Source organism: Ambystoma mexicanum, chromosome 1q, assembly GCF_040938575.1.
Source record: "Ambystoma mexicanum isolate Mex_15411 chromosome 1q, UKY_AmexF1_1, whole genome shotgun sequence".
Lineage (NCBI taxonomy): Eukaryota > Metazoa > Chordata > Amphibia > Caudata > Ambystomatidae > Ambystoma > Ambystoma mexicanum.
The window spans coordinates 352936363-352957218 of NC_090922.1; the positions used below are offsets into that span (position 1 = coordinate 352936363).

The 20856-nt window shown below is 45.7% G+C and overlaps 1 protein-coding gene across 2 annotated transcripts in view; it reads left to right on the forward strand.

The window, feature by feature from the left end:
* Positions 1–654: 654 nt before the first annotated feature.
* The window catches only part of NKD1 (NKD inhibitor of WNT signaling pathway 1), a 245696-nt gene continuing 225494 nt past the window's right edge, over positions 655–20856 (forward strand). Inside the window, exons 1-3 of one of the 2 annotated variants that reach the window (XM_069639453.1) lie at positions 655–1081; positions 1240–1272; positions 1815–1966. In XM_069639453.1, coding sequence (XP_069495554.1) covers positions 1057–1081; positions 1240–1272; positions 1815–1966 — 210 coding nt within the window. In that variant the 5' untranslated portion in view covers positions 655–1056. The remainder of the gene's footprint in view (positions 1082–1239; positions 1273–1814; positions 1967–20856) is intronic. The other variant, XM_069639454.1, reaches the window with a different exon arrangement.

The window sequence follows — 20856 nt, forward strand, 5'->3', positions numbered from 1 at the left end:
AAAAATGGCAGCCCCATACATCAATTTCACACAATGAAACCCAGGTCTCATGAAAGACTTTGCAAAGCGTGACCACCCTGGATCAACAATCATGGTAGAGTGTTGGGGCAGCAGCAAATTGGCAAACGCCCTCTTGAACTTTCCGGAAGGTAATATTTCTCCTACGCTAAGAGGCCACAGATGGTGAATCGCGTAGCTTGCAAATGCATAACCTATGCATTGCGTTGTGGATGTTTGAGCAGACTCTGTGATGCAGAACAATACATAGAAAAGCAATGGATTCAATTCTCGAAAGTGAAATTGCCTCTTAGAACGGGCGAATGTTGGTAGGAACTGCGTCAATAAAGAAGAAACGCTCTCTCGGGCACCCGCTCCCTGCCCCCGGACGGGCAGCAAAATCCAGACAGAAAGGTGACGTATGCTGACTTGGGGCTTGCTGGCAGCAACGTCACGCGAGGTCTGCGCACCCTAAAATATTTCTATTGGCCTATGAGGTCCCTCTGGGAGCTGCTGCCGCTGTACAGACTTTGCGGATCTCCCTTGCGCAGCGCTCCCTCGCTCTTCGCTCGGCTGCTCCAGCCTGGCTCGGGCTGGAAGTGAAATGCAGCACTGGCTGCTGCTCCTTTTTTTTTTGTTGGAGACTCCAAAAGGATCTTTGTTCTGTTTCATGTGCCGCCCGAGCCCAATAGCAGGAGCAGAGGCTTGCCTGCAAGTGGTCTAATCTCAATGAGGTGTCAATCACGCTCCCTGGTGGGAGACGGCAGCTCTTTTGTGCCCGCCTCTGTCTTTGGGAAGAAGAAGGGGAGAGGGAACTACTCGGCCAGGGGAACACAAGGGGACTGTGCTGCTGCTGCCGACACCAGCCGGATTATGCATTTTTAATTTTCTTTTTGGGTATGAATGTTTTGCAATTTTTTGCTTCTGGGGCTAAAGGAACGAGGGGAGCCCGCATGGATGGATGAAACGCGGCGACTAAAAGAAGGCGATAAAACCCTGGATTGTATCCCCCACCACAGTCGAGTCCAATGATTCTCAACTGCACCCCGATGCAGAGAAATGGGGAAACTTCATTCCAAACATGGTCAGTGCGTCTGCTTTTCTCCTAAACCACCACCGCCCCTTGCCCTTTCGTGATGTTTAATGTGCATGCAGTAAGCGGAGTTTTAACTTTGCCTCCTTTGTCTTGTTCCCCCGTCTTCTCCCCCATCTCCCTCTTCCACGGGACGCGACCGCCGGCAGCTGCTGTTTGCAAACCCAGAGAGAGCCCTGAAGGTAGGACGTCTTTGTTATTGCCAGCAACGCGCCCACTCTCGAGTGCAAACTTTGTCTTGGTCCGAGTGTTCAGAAAATGTGACTTTATAGCAGCAGTCCTCCTCCCCCTCGCAGGTCCATGGTCACTGGTCTTTCCCCTGGTGCCTCCTTACTTCTCAAACTCGGTCAAGGGTCAGTTCACACGAAACGCCAGCCATGCCCACATATTATCACCAAAGTAAGGGACCTATGGGGTCCTGAAAGCTTGCAAAGAAAATGCGTAGGTGCTATGCTTGTAAAACAAAAACTCATGCTGTCGTTTTTAAAAAATGATTTGCCCCCTAACTTTTGGGAGGCGGAAATAACTTGGTTATGCTGGATATTTTAAAGGGGACTGTTTTAAATTGGTGACTGTTTCTAAGGGGAGTGCAGGGGGGTCCGTTGAGAGGGGAGCCCCGGTGTCTGCCGCTGGGGTGGGGCAAATGCTGTTGTATGTACACACTTTCTCCCTTGCTGATGCCCCCGGGGTCTGATGTGCGTGACTCTGGTTGTTTTTCTCGCAGGGGACAGTTTTGCCGTGAGTGCCTGCCTATCTCGGAAGGGGATCGAAGACTGGATGGTGAAGCAGAAATGTCCGGGCAGTGGGGGCTCCTCGGGACCGCAGCAGCAGCAGGTCTGCCGACATAAGGCTGGCTGCGCCTTCAACCACTCCAGGGTATGTACGGGCTGCAGGCTGCCCCCACAACCTGCCTTTCACTCGAGGTTGCCAGTTTGTGTCCACGTTGAGCTGACCGTTATTTGCTGGCACCGATGCATGTTCTGCCAGACAGCCCCTGTAATATGCATGTTAAGCTCGTTAATTAGAAAGTATTGCAGAATGACCAAACAATAAAACGTCACCTGATCAAGCGCCTGGGCCAGTGGTTTAAGTGGCTCGGGCACCACCAGGCCCAGGGTGCATGTGGCTCTGGCTTTAATGCATTTGCCTATCGTATTTGTTTTGATACTACAGTGCCTGGTTCTGTGTGGGTGGTACTTCCAGCGCCCCCCCCCTCCCACGTACTTTTAATTGGACACTCCTAGGACTTCTGTGTGGGAAGCAGGTGTGTGAACGTTCTTTACCGTCCCCGCCCACCCACACACGCACTCCATCGCAAGTGAATGGGCAAATAACGGCATTGTCCCGGACGAAAAGTCCCACCTTGGCTTGTGTGTAGTGAGAAACATTATTCTGTGGAACTTTTAAGACATAAAGACAAGGAGGTAGATGAGAACCCCCCACATTGACATGGCCTCTGGACCCCCGACCCCAGTGACCTGTCTTTCCATCCACAGTGGGCTCTGGATTGGTGAAATGGGGGATGGGCCGCCCATGAGAACCTCTCGGAGAATGCTAGAGGCTTGGGCTCCCTGGCAGTCCTCCCCCCTAACCCCCGCCCCGAACTTTGTGCGCACATACGCGCGCTCCCATTAACTTTTTGGGGAGCACGCTGCGTGATTACACAATTAGCCGAGCGATAAGGTCCGAAAGAGTTTAGGCGGGTAATGGCCACAGCAAACACCGGCTGACAGGAGGCACTCGCTGCCAAGTGCGTAGCACGACTGCTGCTGACATGCCTTGTTGTGAAACTCTTGGACCGGGTCCTGGACCTACTTTTGTGTAACGGCCCCTTTTGTCTTCCATCTACTTGGAGCAGGACCCTGTATCACAAAAGTTCGCAATAAATAGCGTCACGTTGATGGTCGCTTTGTGCTGCGTCCGGTGTGATGTTTTTGTCCTGTCAGCGAGGCATTTCTGCCGCCCTTTGTTTGACATCTGCCATGTGTCACTCCTTACCTCATAGCCTACTGGGGGAGGAAGGGGGCTCCCTTTCATGTTTGTTTTCTGTTCCTGGTGCCTTTTCGTCCGGGGGGAGGGAGTGACAATTAAAAAGCGTCTTCCTGCTGCCTGGCCATTGCGCGTGTAACTTGAGAAGACGGGGCTGAGGGCTCGACTTGGAAACCAGAAGAGGGTTTCTTTGTAGTTTGAGAAACGTCCGATTGTGCTGGGCAGATGTGTTCGCTGTCGGTACTTTTCCATCTCCGGTGCCCCCACATTCACCCCTAATGAATTTTTTAAGCAACCCATTTCAGCGCATCTCACTGAGGCAATGTTTGTGTTTTTATGTTAGAAGGCCACGATGAGATGGCACGAGCTGTGCAGCCTAACCAAAGCCAGATGGATACATCTTTGCACTTCAAAGCCGCTGTCTTCTACGGAAGGGAGGGGAGGGGGGGCGCATCGCTTTATACGGACGCCCACAGTCTTCCTCTGCTCTCTGTGCGCGCACAATGTAGCGAGACAGCAACGCGCCCACTTGGAATTCCAGACTGAAGCCCCACGTCCCCCCACCTTTGCAAATCCAACATGCGCCAACAACGTCAAACGTAATTCATGTGTTTGATGGGGGTTTGGGACTGCAATCAGAACTGCATTTCGGCTTCACGTGGAAGTACGTGCTGTCGGTGCATGAACATGGCTGTTTTTTTCAGTCCAGTCAGAGACCCTGCTCGACCTGGGCTTGCTGTTAATTAGACTAACAGCGAAGGCTATTCACTGCGGACCATTCTTAGTCCTCAAGGCGCCGTCAGACTCCAGACAACAAAAAGGCATATACGCGTATAAGCCGACTGGTCGTTAATAGTGTTTTGCCAAGTTGTAGGAACGACCATTCCAAGCTGTTTCATAGAGGGAACGCAATCGCAACGCCACGTTGCTGATCTCGTGTATAGGACATGTGCTTTTTTAGCTCAGCTTTCCCACCTGACCGTACTTGTAACACTGGGCACACCACTTTTGTCCCATGTGGGATAGTTCCCTCTGCACTCCCTTTCTCTCCCCTAACAGTGCAGCACAGAGGGAACAAAGTGGGGGTATCACGAGTGTTGTGGGGGACATATCCTGATGCCAATTCTGCTGATAAGTGGCTCAACTCCGAATTAACCTTTCCCGCAGGTATGTGCTATGCAGGACACGCAGCTCTGCTTCCATTGGAACAGCCGCTCCCATCCATTGGAACCTCCTCAGCCCCAATCCCTACACCCCACCCCTGCCCTCAGAATGTCCACAGGTGCCTTCCAACTTGACCAGTCGGATAAATAACAAAACCGCTCTTAACCCCCAACTCGGCCTGCATGTAGACAGATTTATACCAACCAGCTTGTTGGCTTTACTTTACTGGTGAACTGGACAATTAGTTCAGGTGTGAACGTTTCTAGTCCAATATAGCTTCCCAAACCAATCTGCGGTTCCCAAACCAATCTGCGGTTCCTGCTGTTTGGACTGTAAGTCTACTTTTATTCTTGACCAGAGAACGGTCTGAGTTGCCTTCCGTCCTGTTTTTATCTAAAGGGCAGTGCCCTGCTGCATGTAGTGTGTTGGTATTTTGTGATGTAACGGACAAGTAAGGTGCCTCCCGTTCAGAATGTGAAGAAGTGCACACCAGAGTCCTGCCATGTTGAGGAGACATACGCAGACCCTGAGCCAATATGGAAGCCACTGAACAGCCTGCCGCCCTCTCAAGTCCCAGGGGCTGTGAAGGTGTCTCTTAAATTAACTTCATTTTGGATCCTGAACCTGCTCACAAAAATTAGGAGAGATTTGCTCCACACTCGTGTGTATAATGCCGCAATTTTGTGTGTTTATTTTTTTTGCAGCCCATTTTTAGACATTCTCAGCCCATGCTAAAATATGAGCACAATCTATGTTAGATGTGTGTCTTGATTGTGTATGTGTGATTTTTCGAAACAAGACTACAGTTCCTGGCCATGAACTTTAGTACACCCTATTTCACAGTGTTCAGAAAGAACTAGGCAAGGCTTATTAATTAACCTGTAAGATGTATTCCCCGGTTGGTGGGCGGGCAGTATTGCGTGATCAAGTTCCCCCCAGGAAAATCCGTCTGAAGGCTTTCCCACCAAATCTGTGTAGGGCAGGAACAAAGCCCACGCATGGTCGGGTTCTCCAACAACCCAAGTGAGTTGTTCCGGACTAGTGCTAAATGTATCAGTCCTCCCAGAACAAGCTCCTTGAGGTCTTCTGCTGGAAGTCACACATCCCTGTAGGAGCGGTGGCGCACTTGTTACTGACCGCTCTGGTGGATGTTAAAGTACTGTTTGCCTTCAGGGGTGTTGGGGAGTGTTCTCTGATCTTAATGTCTTGCAGATCCCTTCCCAGCAGGACCACCTGTGCTGTAAACTTTATTTTTGGGCTTCATTGAACTTCCAACAGAACCCAGAGTTACTAGAGTGTGAGCCCTTGGGTTGACTTCCTCAGCAGGAAAGTGAGCACTTGGGTTGACTTCCTTGCTGCTGGATGAATATAACCCCCTCGTTGGAAATCCTGCTAGCTTTGTAGGGTACCTCGTGGCACCAAATAGTTTCACAACAGTTGACCCCTCCCTTGCTGTAGAAGAAAATAAGCATATAAAAGCGTTCAAGGTTACAATTTTCCAGAACAATTCTACCCTAGTGAAGGCTCTATGATTTTTGAGCATGGACCTCTGGTGAATGGGGAAACTAAATCGATACCTTGGGGTGGTCGCTTTTGTAGAGGTAAAGCGGAAGTGAAGTTAGGGATTGGCTAGGGGTTGTGGCATTGCGGGCCAGTAGAGCATGGTCACATGCCATACGATTTAGCTAGTCTTTTAGGGGTGGTTTTGCTTGCTTGAAACAGAGTCACAGCCCAACCTCCTGCATGTGTCCCAAAAACAGCCTTGTGCTTATTTTTCACCTCAGCAGTAAGTCAAAGGGGTCTCCCATTCGCAGAAAAGCAACAATATCTCGTTCCAGATCCATCTCGCACAAGTGGGTGGAGAAAGTTAGAATCCTAACAGGAAGGCTTAATTATACACCTGGCTAAAAGCAGTTTCCAGGCATGGGCCTTTTTTTATCTGCTGCCCTGTTCACAGTGCGCTGTCATTATGCAGGTGGCGCCAGTTGGCTGTTAGGCAGGTATTTTCAGGCTGCTGCCTGGCATGCTGTACGTGGCTGATTTGTGGAGACAGTATGTGTCCGTGGGTGCACAGCATGTGTTGTCCGATTTTTTGTAAACTGTATTGTTGTGCTGTTTTTTTAAGCAGAATCGGTTTGGCTTTATGCAGGCAGTGCCATTTTGCAGTTGAAAGACTATTGGACATTGGCAAGGCAGTCTACTTCTAGAGAGGGGTGTTACCCTGCTGTGAGGCGGTGGTTTCAGCATCTTTTCTCTCATGGGGGCACTATGCGTTGGTATACAGTTTTTATATCGAAAATGATATCCCGAATCACTTATATATTTAAACATATACCATGAAAACCTTTATAGCGAATATATTTATGGTGGGGTAAAGGGTTCATTGTTTTGGGGAAACAGTCGGGATGGGTTTTTAGGAGTCAGAAATGGGGTTGGGGGGCGCCCCAAAAAAAATACATGAAAAACAAAAAAAAAAAAATATTCAGGTTTTCAAGGTATATGTTTCGATATATAAGTGAATCGGTATGTAATACCTCGGTATAAAGACATATAACCTATGCGTCTGCACTTATTGCATTGATATCAGTGTGTTATTGTGGCAAAGCTTCAGTGTGATGTTGTTGGGGTATTATCTCTGTGATATGTATATTTGTCTTCTGTAATGGGACAGTGTACGCATGGACTGGTTTCTGATCTTATGGGCACTATACATTTGCCATTCTGGGGTTAATATAACTCTGCTGTTCCAGGAGAGGTAGCAGTCTGTATGCTGTTATAAAGTGGTAGCAGTCTGATGTTGTGGAGACATCGCCTGTCGGCTCTTAGGGGATGTTTTCAGTATTATAAAGGAGAGTGGCACCTGCCTTCTGTAATGGGGCAATAGGGTTTGAAATTAAGATTCGATGAGCAATGGCTAAACTCAGCTCCTGGGTGTCAGGCATCGCCCAGTAGGCAGGAACTACCACTGGGGAACCAGAAGTGCGTATCCAGAGAGAACTGCAAATCTAAATGCCGCATGAGGTACAGTTTTACATTTTACCCATTATGTATGATACATTAAGTGTAAATGTGTAATAGATATGTCCTAATTCTTCGTCATTAACATTCTCAAATACTCACATGACGTATGCATGTTTGCAAGGCACCAGTTGGCATCAGGAGCCAAAAGTAGTTCCTGGTAGCTGTTGTTTTTGAGCTCACCAGGCTCCCCTAGTCTAGAAGCAGGAGCTAAATAGCTCCCAGAAATGTCAAGCCATTGGCAGCACAGGTCTGCTGTTATCGGGCAGTACCAGCCTGATGTCTGCTGTTCTTTCACAGTGGAAGTTTCAGTCAAACATTACGGTGTAGACGATGTATGATGCTGTTGTGTTTACATCTCTCAAATGTTCTGGGCCAACACCAGCCGGTTGTTTTGCGGGCAGTATCAGACTGCTGTTATCGGTCACATACGTCTGGTGTTTTGGTGGCACCATCAGACTGCGTTTGAATAGTTGAGCCCAGTCTGCTCTTCAGGGATCAGCGTCAGTCTGCTGTTAGGAGCTTAACTGTCACAGCTATGATGTGGGAATAGTTTGCTTTTATCTCGCAAATTCAGTCTACTGTTTTGGAGTTGTATCCATCTTATCTTCGGCATAGTATCAGTTTAATGTTTTGGGAACATCACGCGTTCTTTATGGGCGTTATGAGTGTGCAGCAGTGGAAAAGTATAATTAGGACAGGGGCACAGATGTTGCAGTCGCCACTTGCCAGCGTCTGGCTAGTCGCTTGCAACTCGAAATGATTACCCCTGATAACATGGGGGCTGTGACAGCCGCCTCTGTTCGTCAGTATCAGTCTGCTTTCTGAGGGCCTGTCACTATGTTGTTGTTGGGTATCTGCAACCAGAGTCGAATGTTGCATTCCTGTGGGCCACTGCGGGGCAAGAGCATCTGCGCAATATTCACCAGTAGGCCACCATTTCTTTTGGCCCACAGGAATCCTTTTCTACTCTGGAGCCGCCCTGCCCCAGCCCTGTAACCCTCATCTGGTGCTGCTCTCCCTGCTACCTCCTTCACTGTCCCCTCACGCACCCACACTTTCCTCACTCCTCTACAACTACCCTCTTAACTTAGTTTCTCTCACTTGCCAACTGCTGACTCCTGGGAGTTTCTCACACGTTGGACCTGTCACACCTCCTCTGCGCCCCTCTATTCACCACCAAACCTGTGGCTTGGACACAGGGAATAGGAATCCTCTGCGGCAGCCATGTTGGAACCGTTTTCTTAGTTTTTCTTTTACACACACTGAATCACTGGCTTCCAGTAGCACCTCACCCTGCAGCATTAGTACCCAGATCCCCGGGAACTCCTGATTGTTAAGAGCCCTTAGTCCTCTTTGTGTGCCCTTTCTTTACTCTGGCTTTCAACAAACAGTTTTTCCCACGGATCCAGGCATTAATGAATGTTTAAGTATCAATGTGTTGCCATGTGGGCAACACCACTCTGGCATTTTTCAGAGAAGTGCCATTTTGCATTTTTGTGAAAGTGTCAGTTTGTTGCCTTTTGGACAGTACTCGTCGAGTGTTATGAAGAAAGTGCAGCATGCTGATATGATATGATAGGTTATTTATAACGGTTTTTAATGCTGTTTTATTGTTACTCTGATGATGCCAATATGCCAGCAATCATTGGTCATTTTAAGAAATCTAGCTTGCATTCAGTTTAAGAAGTTGTTTCCAAAGGTTTGAGAAATATTGCATTGTTGTAAGTGCAATTTTGCAAACATTGCCATTATCCTAGCGTGCACTGCTGTAATATTTGCCCTTGTGCTAATACCATGCAAAATTGCACTCCAACACAGTCTGCAGTCAGCCCTCTAGTGTCTAAGTGCCGCAAAACGAGGCACACAAAAGAAACACATATCAGTGGCCACAGGGCCATCACCAATGATGGATTTTAAAGTTTGGTATTTCATTCTTTAGGCTGTTAGCATTGTACAACACTGCAGCGGCTGTTTTCCTGCAAACTTTATCGTGGTAACTTTGACTTCAATGGCGTTTGTCAACTTGCCTTTTCTCTTGTCAGAGCAACCCAGTGATTTGGCAATGCAGTTTGAAATAATGATAACTCTTAATGCCTGATTCATGGAATACTTTGCACGGTGCAAAGTACTTTTCACTGGTGCAAAGTGACTTTGCACTGCCAACAAACACCCTGATTCATGGAACAGTGCAAAGTTTCTTTTTGCCGTGCAAAGTCACTTTGCACTTTAAAAATACACTTTGCACTGTTACATGGATCCGGGTAGAGCAGTGTAAAGTGTATTTTTGCAGTGCAAAGTGACTTTGCACGTCAAAAAGACACTTTTCACTGTTCCATGAATCAGGGAGTTTGTTGGCAGTGCAAAGTCACTTTGCACCGGTGAAAAGTACTTTGCACAGGGCAAGTTATCCCATGAATCAGGCCCCTTAGTGCTTTGTTCATGTGGCATAGGCAGAACCAAGATTTGTGTTGTAAACCAGACAACCTGGCATCAATATTCACAGCTTACCTTGTTCTAATGTTCATATCACTGTTACGCTTACCTCCAGATTTCAACACACAGCAGAACACTATCTCATATTAGAAGATGGAGGTCATTATTGATCATCTCCTGTCAGCCAACCAGAAAGCTCAGAATGCTGCCAATTGCGACGGATACTGGCTGCATTGCTAACATCCTGAATTCAGCAACAGACAGCGAAACCTAAAGCATTCCTCAGCATTCCAGAAACAGCCATACACCCTTCACAGCAAGATTGAGTTCACTGTACCTTCAATGGAAGCCTACATCCAATTTAACACTCCAAAGAGAAAGCTAAAACACAGACAATGCCTTCAGTTTGGTATAGCGACACTGTTCACTTTTACAGTACACTGAACTCACGCTGCACACTCATGCTACCACTGTATAGGTTTAAGTAAGTTTACAATTAAAATGCTTACAGCTTAAAGAAAACTTTGTTATTTAAATATTACACAATAAAACCACATTTCACATATTAACACCCTTTTTATATTTACTTTACTCACTATTAAAGTTACATTTTTCCCTCTCCACCACCACATCTCCCAAACCTGTATGCTAATAGCTTTTTAGACCTTGCTTGGTATCATGGCCCTTCCCCAACTTTTCGTCCAGGCATAATCTCGCGATAATGGCCCACCCACCAGTTTGCAACATACAGCTTCAAATATGGTATTGGCCTCCAAGTATTGTCTTAGGCATGTGACGCGAGTTGCGCGAGAGATTTAATTTGCTGGGTTTGTGCAACTAATCATTTAGCCTGGTCTTTTTATGTTTTTAGCATGGATTTGTTATACAGCTGTATGTGTTTTGACTTCCACCCTTGCTTACTCCTGCCCACTCCATGGTGGGGCAATCCAGGCCACTAGCAGTTCATTCTGTATGTGAAGAGCAGTAGAGAGTGATAAACGCCCTCTGCTGGCCAATAAGAAAGTGTCCCTACTTAGATTAGTTTGTGGACACCAGTGTCGGCAGTGCAAAACCACTTTTCAGCAGTGCAAATTCACTTTGAACCGGGCAAATATTCCATGAATCGGGCCCCAGATGTGATGGGGCACTTGTTTTGTGTAGTTTATGTGGAACTATTTACGTTTGTAGTTAGGGTGGCCAACTGTCCCGGATTTTTCAGGATTGTCCCGCAATTAGGGACTCTGTCCCGCAGTTTGCAGAGTGGCTGTGCGGGGCGCAGGTTGTCTCGACGGGACAGCCTGTGTTCCGCACAGCCACTCTGCAAACTGAAGTGGCCATGTACACAGTACGGCGCTGCCGCCTGCTGCTTTCTTTCTCCGGGCGGCTCTGCAGCCCTGGCTCCTTTTGATTCCGCAGATCGAGCTGCTAACGCTCTGACACCTGGTTTAATTCAAATGCTAATGCTTTGTTCCTGCGGTCATGATGGTCATGTTTGCAGTTAAAAAACGTGACCATCACCTCCCAAGGACAAACCATTTGCATTTCCATTAAGCCAGGAATTAAGAGCCATTAAAAAAAAAGGGGGGGGGCGGGTCAAACGTGAATGACGTTGTGACGTCATCACCACCTTGCGGGCAAGTGTCCCATGAAAGATGATCAAAGAGTTGCCCACCCTATTTGTAGTCCCTACTATATCTCCGTCATGCTATCGTGATACGATCGTGGCTAAGATGTACTTAGTCACTATTTTGGCTCAATCCTTGCAGAGTGCTGGGATACACATTATACCTTCCACTTTACTGAGTTGTCTTGCTTCTGTGCAGTGGTGGACATGGAAAAAATGCGGTGGGGGATCCCACAACACAAAGGCCCGGGGTGGGGGAGGAGTTGGTGCCCAAGGGGGCGTGGTCTAGAGGGGGCGGGGCAAGTAGTGGACCTCCAGCAATGCTGGAATACTTAGAAAACAAAGTGCCTGCGTCGGCAGCATTGCCTTTTACCCCCGGCTTTGGCACTGGTGTGTAATGCACAATGCTCACTACGTGTACAACAGAAAGGAATCAGCGCGTTCATGGGCTTGGGCGGCTGATTATGGCCGGATCCTGAGATCCGGCTCCATATCTAGTGCCGGATCTCGGGTCCGCCGAGAGCCGGCCCAATGACCAGCACTGCTTCTGTGACCTACACGTTCCCCATACGCAAAGTTAAGATTTTTTGCGTCAAGTAGCAGCATAAGTGGAGAGGGATAGCCTCCGATAAAGATCGTGTCACCATAAGATATTTTAGTCGTCAATCAGATGGGTAAAAGCTGACAAGTGCGTGCTGAAAAGTTTCCTTGTTTTGGCTACTAGGTGGCGCTTTAGGTGCAAAAACTAATTTCAGGGTATTAGAAAAATAGTGAACCTCACATTTTCTCTCAGTGCAAATAAATACTTTCTGGTGGACATGACTTCATAGGAGGAAAACGTGGTGTGATTTGTCCATTCTAAGGCAAACCTGCATCAACAAATCCAACAGTTGTGACTTTTGTATATGCCTTTGCTGAGAGTCAACCATTTGCCAGCTATTACAATCATAACATCATAATATGGGCCAGGTATTGTGAAGCTGTCGCGATCAATAAAAGAAGGCTTTCTATTGTCCAGGGTACTTCTGTCCGTGTTTCTGTAAGGGTACAGCGCGGTATTCCCCTCCCCCACACGGCACAGGGAGAACGCACTACTACACACCAGTCCATGTGGCGTGATTCCTTTTAAAACAGACTCCTTTGCTGGTGGAAAGGATACACACAGCAGGGAATGCTTGACTGCCGTATTTTGTCAAGCCAATCTCCTCACCCCACTACCATGTACTGCACAGCAGCAGCTGCTAGGTGTGCCTTCAATCAGCCAAGCTGAAAAATAAAAACATGTGATCCCAATAATGTCCATGTTTGTAAAGATACGTTGGACTTACCTAAATATCTGCTTCAACTTACAATAAGTACTTCAGGGTGCAGCACTTTAAAATCCCCATTCCATACATGTCGTCCAGGTGCATTTTGGAAGTTAATGAAAACGATGATATTAAAGTTATGGGGCAAGAAACTTTGCACCGGTTCAAGTGCAAAATTGCACAGTATTAGCACTAGGGCACAGTTTCACCTATTTTCAAAAACACAGGGACATATTTGAAAACCATTGCACCATGACAAGTGCAGTTTGGCATGGTATAAGCCCCCAGGAACTTTCTAATGTGTCCCAGTTTTTTTAGAAATAGGTAAAACTTTGCCCTAGTGGTAATACCGTGCAACTTTGCACTTGCGCCGGTGTAAAGTTTCTGTAAACTTGCCCCAGATGTGTCTTTGTTGCTATGAATACAGCCTCAAATTAAAGTGACATAACCAGCCGCATATCAACAGGCAAACTGAAGGACACATTGAAGTAAAGAAATAAGTAAAGGTGACAGATCAAAGATCAAATGAGCACACCTCTGCTCATTTGAGGACTACCGATTTGGAAAAGGGTGTAGAGCCCGCAGGGATTCATATGAGATCTACGTTTTGAGAAAACTGTGTTAGATGATCAGAAGATTGAAATAAAAAAAATCTAGTTATGCATTCCATGGTCCATGTAGCCCGAACAAACAGGACCTCATTCACGCTTAAGTAAAATTGGGCAATTTGCAATGGTTTCATGTTGGAGTTGTGAGGGAGCAGAAAAGGCCTTTAAGCAACTGAAAAATGTCTGATGAAAAAAATACAAAATACTTCGAAGGGCAGCGTATGTCCATTTTAAAGCCTGAAGAGTCCTAGCCACGTCAGTGGCCTAATGAGGTTTTTAGACATCCTAAAAAAGTGGCCCCATTTTGGCTGTTGGATGTTTACATACCTCCTAATTTGCACTGGGAAGCTCAAACGTCCCGGCACTCTGTTCTCCCTGGCGGTAAGGCAGTCAAAGGGTTAATGAGTGACATGGCCTCCATTTTGGGACAGTTGACTTTCTGGCCAAATGTTTTGATGGAACTCTTCTAACAGTGTTGTCGGTGAAGTGTTTATTTCTTCTGTGGTCATATTTCTTTACGATTTTAGCATTAGTAATTGCATCAAAAGTGAATGAGAAGAGTGACGACAAATTTCTTGTCCCTGAAATACATTTTTTATTTAAGAAAGACTTGAAAGGAAATCCTGATCAGAAAAGATCTTTGAATGACCTTTTACATTTTCTGTGATTAGCTTCCATTTCTGATTATAATGTAGCATCCTACTGACCTATCTGACAGCAGTGGCAGTGATAATCCTCCCCACATTCGTGGGCAGACAGGGCCAGTAGCAACCAATCCACCATTGAACGCAGGAGTTACAGCTATTTTCACGCTGGGTCCTTCACCCAAGTGGTACTCGTTTCTTTGGGCTTTTTAGGCCTATTAATGTGAAAGCGCTGCAACGCTACTCATGTGTGCCGAATTCCCATAAAAAGAGACCCCAACAAGCATGGCTGACAGAAATGATAGAAATTACTTTTTCCAGGCACAGTAGTTGGGCGGCTGGGAGGAAACACTTTGTGCTGGAGATTGAGGAAGCAGGTAGGTCGTGTGGGGAAGGGTGTAGGCGTGGCACTTTGGGGGGAAGGGAAGATTTAGAGGTGCAGCACTCCATTGGGAGCTGGAGGGTGGCAGCAAATAGGGGAAAGAGACCCGGGTCACAAGCCGAAGCAAAATAAAATGTCAGGCCCGTGGAAAAGGCATCGAAGGAGATGAAATAATGCAGCCACCCACGTTCGTGGCCTCCTATTGCCAAGTCCCTCTCTCCCAGGTGACAAAAACATTACTGACCTGCTCTCAGCTCATCTTCAATAACCTTTTTGATAAAAGAATTTAGCAAAATTCCAGCATATTCCCACCATAGACTTAACAACATTGCCCAAGGAAGTACAGTATTTGCATGTCAAAGTACTATTGATATCGACAAAAGTGTTACTTATATTTATGCATCAACAGTCAGTACAGGGAGTTCAGCCCCCCCCTCCCCCAATTCAAAGGGCCACACCAGTATTCCTTTTTATAATCAATCTAGCACTGCTTGTGATTCACCTAGAACCATGTAGGTGCCTCACCCCTGTGCCCCAGATAAGCCACAGAGCAGGTCGGTGTACAGAAAGAATATAGGTTACAGAATAGGAAAATTAATATTTGTACAATCACAGATCACGCCACCTCCCCCTGGCCCAAAAGCTTTTCTTTCCTAATAATTCCTTTTCTCACAAATTGAAAACGCTAGTTGGTTCAGGATAACACAGACCCGGATTCTTTAGCCCCACAACATGTACAGTCAACACTTTGCCCAGTGTTCGCTTGTTTTAATACTAACATGACAAGATCAGAAACGTCACACTCTATTTTATATGAAGTTTAATTTAAGTAATCTGTAACACATTTCATTGGCAAAACAATTTCACACATACAGCGCTCTATCTCTGTGCTCTCCCTTGTTTAACTTAATCACATGAAAACATAATTTTAACTGGCACTGCGCTTTTATCAATGCTGGCAGCCTTATAGTACAACACACTTTTCAGAACAAACAATTTTTGTCTTTATTTAAAACCCTATTCTTTCACCACCATGGAAGGCAAAATCTACCTTCTCTCAGGAGCCACTTTATCAATTTCAGTAGAAGGTGTACTTTTAAATCAGCGACTCCACTCTGTTTAACTTTGAGAAGAAACTGTTCTGTCCCAGCACACAAACCAAGTTATTCAGTTGATCTTTTGGGACCCCTCTACCTTAAGGCAGGGTTCAGGGGAATGGGAAGCAGTAGGGAATTTAGTTTTTAATGCGCTCACCTGTTATAGGAATTTTGGGGGTGGCAAAATAAAGCGGGGGTTCCCAATTACTTTACAAACTATAATTTTATCTTCATTGGAGCGGTTATTGATTTTGACTTTCAACAAAATCACCCAGTGTAATTTGGATATATGGAAATTAATTCAATTATTATTTAGTAACAATGGTAAGGATTTATTTTAACCGGCCCACCCAATCCATAAAAGGAGAAATTACATTGCATGGATCCCCACAAGACTTGGTTTTAAGTTACATCTTTAGGTTTATGCTCAGGAACAAGGACATCAAGGCTCAGATCATCTCTCAGGTACAGGACAGGGACCATCAGAATCCAATATCATTCATCGATATTCTCCAGGCTCAATCCCTCTGTTTCAACTCCCCTTGGTCATAGGCCCTAAACTCTGTCCTCCTGATTTTATCCAGCAATCCTATCAGCAGTTCCAGCCCAGGTAATTTCAGGCAGTCTCCCTGATTTTCTTTGTGTGTCTCCTTATAACACCTAAATCAAACCTAAAAAATGTCTAAATTAGGAGATGCCAGTTTATAGACTTTTGACAGCGAGCTGTAGTTAGAAAAACAAAGATAGGCTCGAGGGAAATCCCCCGATGCCCAGAAACGGAGGAGTCCAGAAATGTGACAAATTGCTGCTTTATATAGTCCAAGCAGGGATACGCACACGGATGCCACAGCTCCAGATGTACTCTCATCTCATTACTTCCGGGCAGTGAGTTTTTAAGCTGCCGTGACCTCACAACCAAAAGATACATTCCTTGCAGGTGAAATGGGATTGGGTGAACAGTATGCTCATAATTACAGTATATAGGGGACAGATATTTTGATTGGTCTGGCTAGATCTGGTAGCTCCACCTGGCACCACCCCCCAGGTCACTGCAAGCAATGTCAGTTTAGGAGGTTTACCAGCATGTGAGCAAAATTGATGGGTGGGGAAGGTGAGTTCAGAGCACCGCCTGCTTCCCACTATTGTTTCACCCCTCTGACTTCCCAGACCTTGAGCAAGGACACTCCATTCTCCATCCTCATGTTGTGTTGCATTGTTTCTTCTGTCTTCAATTTGATGGGAACAACCTTATCTGTCTGAAATGGGCTTTGTTCCCCAGTTCCAGGTCACATGTTCAGGGACCGTACAAATTATTTTCTCTGGTGGAATTTATGAGGGATTTCAGCCTTTTTGTCCTTGCAGGTGATGTATCTTTTCAGCTGACTCAAGCCCTCATCCCCAGTGTCCTTGGTAGGGCTGGACATGCTGCCAGGCCTGTTTCGCATCTCTCTCTCTGAAAAGTCAGCGTATGAGGCCTCAGCCCTGTGTTTTGAGGTTTCCCAATTCTTTTCATTGCAGCTATGGCTTCCATTTTGATGATAATCGCTTTTTCGGTGTGAGCAAGCAGCTCATGTGTGTTGTTTTGCACCTGGCTAATGTCTCTGTGGGTGTGTTCAGCCATGTCACCTTTTCATGATTACTTTGGTGATGTCATCAGGGTATGGTCTGTGGGGCTGCTTCAGTCGGTGGCACCTGTCATCTTAGCGGCAAGCGGGGGGGGGGTTGAGACCCCCTCAACAACAGGGATTGGACAACTATTTTCCATCCCCTTACCCACAACCGATCCTCTTCTCTTTGATTGGCCTGTTCAGTTGCCAAGACCAAATTTTGGGTGGGATAAGGCCACTCACTTGAATTTACATTTTTACACATTTCAATTTTGCACTTAAAACTCTAACGTGGCAAATATTTTATTTTTACAGTTAAGCATATTCATCTATATATGCCAGAAAAAGTCTGCCCATGCCAGACCTAATGATATAAGTCCTGCAATTACACGAGGTTGCAGGTTTGAATGAGGAATGTTCTTGATTATTCAAAGATTATGGGCCTCATTACGAGGTAGGAGGTAGCCATGGTGCTATCAGCACCATGGCTACCCCCTTACCGCATTCCAGGTTCCTGAAATAGGGACTTACCGGGTCATTCCAACCTTGGGGGACCCGGTAAGTCCCCATTTGGGGAATCATTCCCCATTCCCATTCGAGACCCCATAGGGCTCAATGGGGATGGAGCTAATAACGGTACCGCAATTTGCGGTACCGTTATTAGCGCTGAAGTCCCTTAATGGGTCCCTTCCATAACGCCTGGTAAAACCAGGCGTTAAGGAAGGGACCCGCTAAGGGACCTCGGAATAGGGTGGTAAGGCATTACCGGCACCGGTGTCCTTACCGGTGCCGGTAATCCCTTACCACCTACCGCGTAATGAGGCCCTATAACAGTTATCAACCCAAAACTTTCTATACAGATACCTAATTTAATAAGCTATCTTCTCCCAAAACCTCTGGTTTGTGCCATTTTCTGGGAAGTCATAACCACATTTCAGGTTGTAACTCTGGTTCCCAAGGTCGAATTCTTGGAATCAACGGATTGGCCTGTTTTTTAATGATACTTGAACCATTACTGTGCCAACGTATGGTTCCTGAGAAAATGAACACAATAATATGATTGACCATCGAAACTAATTGCAATCTCTAAACATATAAGTGTATTTTGACTTCAATTGCACATTAAGTTTCGTTCCCCCACTCACCATGAGATCTGGACATCTGCAGTCTTTGTTGGTTTTGCCTGCAATTAATCCATTAGTATTCTTTTTCTGAGAACTGAGGGATCATTTATTGCTTATCTTTGAGAGCAGGCCCCAACCCATCATAAATTCCTTCTTGGTCACTGCTGTGGCTTCAAAAGATGTTAGACATCAATGATAAATAGAAGATAGGGAGAAGGTCACTGTTTGAGTGTTCTGAACAGAGCCTGAAGCCATTTCTCCTGGACACAAACTAAAAGCCATTTGTCATTAACAGAAACTGATGACAATTCTCCTGAACAGAAACTGAAGCTAGCATGTTACAATCTCTTTTACACAGGAGGCTTTTTAATATTTGATCTCCAATCATATAAGATTTCTCCTGCACCATGCCAACAATGTCCATCTTTAAATTATACTTCATATTAAACTGGCACAGGTACTGGGTGGGGTTCCACTGGTGAGCATTTCCTTTAAATCCCAGATGCAAAGGTCTTAATTTTTCCATGATGCTCTCTGTTTTATCAAAGGAAACTGCGTTTTCCTGTTTTGCAGTTTGAAAATGAATTGATGGCCTTTCAGCCTGCCAGTCAAAATTGTGCGTTCACCTTTCCAAAACAGTATCTCTGCAATTTTAGGCCTATTTAATTTGATTTCTTTGGAAACATCATTTTGATGTGGCAGTTGGGAATGAACTGCTGCCCTTTAAATTGGCTGTCATCTCTGTGTGGTTTCAATGCTCTGCATTTTATGACCAACATAGCTGCAGTTTCCTTTTAGTTTAGGGGCTGCCTTTGAACCTCACAAAAGTAAAGGATTGTTTTCTCGGGTAGGAGCTTTAGCCCTCAAAATCCTTGCATAGACAGATTTTTTGCTTAGTCCGTCACCCGAGGGTAAACCATTGAGCAGGTGCAGGAGAAAAGGGGTTCAAAATTCATCATTTTCGGGGTTTGCAGTAAATGTGGCACAGTAATTGTATAATGCCCAGGAGAAGACTGAAAATGAGTCTCCATTTTTGCATATCCAGAACACCTTTAGTAATTTTACCCCCCAGAGTGGAATGTTGGAATACTGGCAGCCAAACAGGATTAAGGAGAATAAGTGCCCATAGGGCATTGGCTCCCGTCAGTTTAACACTCACCTCCACCCCCCCTACTTCTCACATTGCACTTACCTTCTTTTCCTTTACCTCTCCTCTGCTGCTATTCAGGGCTCCTCTCCTACCGCACACCTTTGCTTGGGAAAGCATAGATGTAGAGAAAGGACCATTCACACCATGACGCCGAGCAATGGGTGGCCATTTTTCAAAGGTCTTTTTGTTAAAGTTCTCATATTGCTGAAATTAGTCTGAGCGCTTAGCACCCGGACCACAGTCAGGTGAAAATGGCAGAATATCTGCCACTACGAGACAATGCAAATAGCCTTAGTCCTCCTTATGTCCCCATGATCAGTCCCATAAGTCAGTCTTCAAGGCGAATAACTACAGTTATTGCCCGCACTGGTGGGCTATAGTGCTTAATTGAAAAGGCTCACTGTAAATCAGCCTAGACACCAACAAAATATATGCATTCTGCTGCAAAAAGAGACACACTCTCTATTTAGCGTTTCCTCTAATCACGTTTGGTGGTTGGGGATTAGCAAGCATGGACGATAATTTCTTACTTTGATGCTAGTACGTATGAAAGAAGCACACACCTTTCCATGAACAGCTTGGGTGTGCATGTAGGAAACAGTGTTAGCTGAGCCAAGCAGCACACCCCAACACTTCCTTTTTTAGTGCATTCTTCCTACAATAAATTTCCACAAAAAAAAATGTTGTTTGACTCTGTCAGCCCGCTGTATGTTGTAGCTACTTTTAACTTTTACGTGACCCACAAAATGCGGACAAAGGTGGATAAGCACAAAGCTGTCCACTCTCTATTGACTCCTGATCCATGCATGATCTTTGTGCTGGCCACCACGGTTACAGACTTTTACTACCAAAGAAGGCGCTTTTGTGTACTCATATCTGTGTGCTAAAGGCAATACCTGAAACATACACGATAAACGCGTGAAACGTTCGCATACCATTTTTTACAAGTTGATTTTAAAAACAATTGGAAGCCATGTTTTTGCAAATTGAGTTTGCAGGAATTCAATTTATTTTCTGTTGGGCTGCATGCCATACTTGGCACCTTCTGGGGCACAGTCGTGCCTTATTACGCTGTGTACTTTCTTATCAACAACTTACAAGTGGATCCTAGCACAGGAAGGCAGCTGAAGTGTCACTGATAAACTTACAAATACTAATTATTGAGGGTGATTGAGAAGTGCAAGTTAGTTGCCATATATAACCTGTATACCTTCCACGAGTGAATTATAAAAGAAATGTAAGTGTACACCTAGGTCTGTCCTAGATAGCCTTTGGATTTGGAATTAGAACTTTGAGTTGCTTGTTAGTTATCGAGCAGGATTCTGTTTTAGTTGCATTTGCCGTTTTAATTTCTGTGCTGCCCAATACTGCAATTTAACGTGGCTCTGGCACGAATGCCATGCGGCGAATAACTTAAACGAAATGCTGATGCAAGCAAATGGCAATCTTGTCATTGAATTCTTGGGATATCTGCTAAATTGTAGGCCCTCTAGTTCTTCGAAGCTTACAAACGTCCAGCTAAAAAAAGAGAGTGTTTCGGAAACTATTATTACCATGGGGAGGAGATTAACGAAAAGGCCAATACTGAAGCGGCAAAGTGGATTCCGAGGGATTTA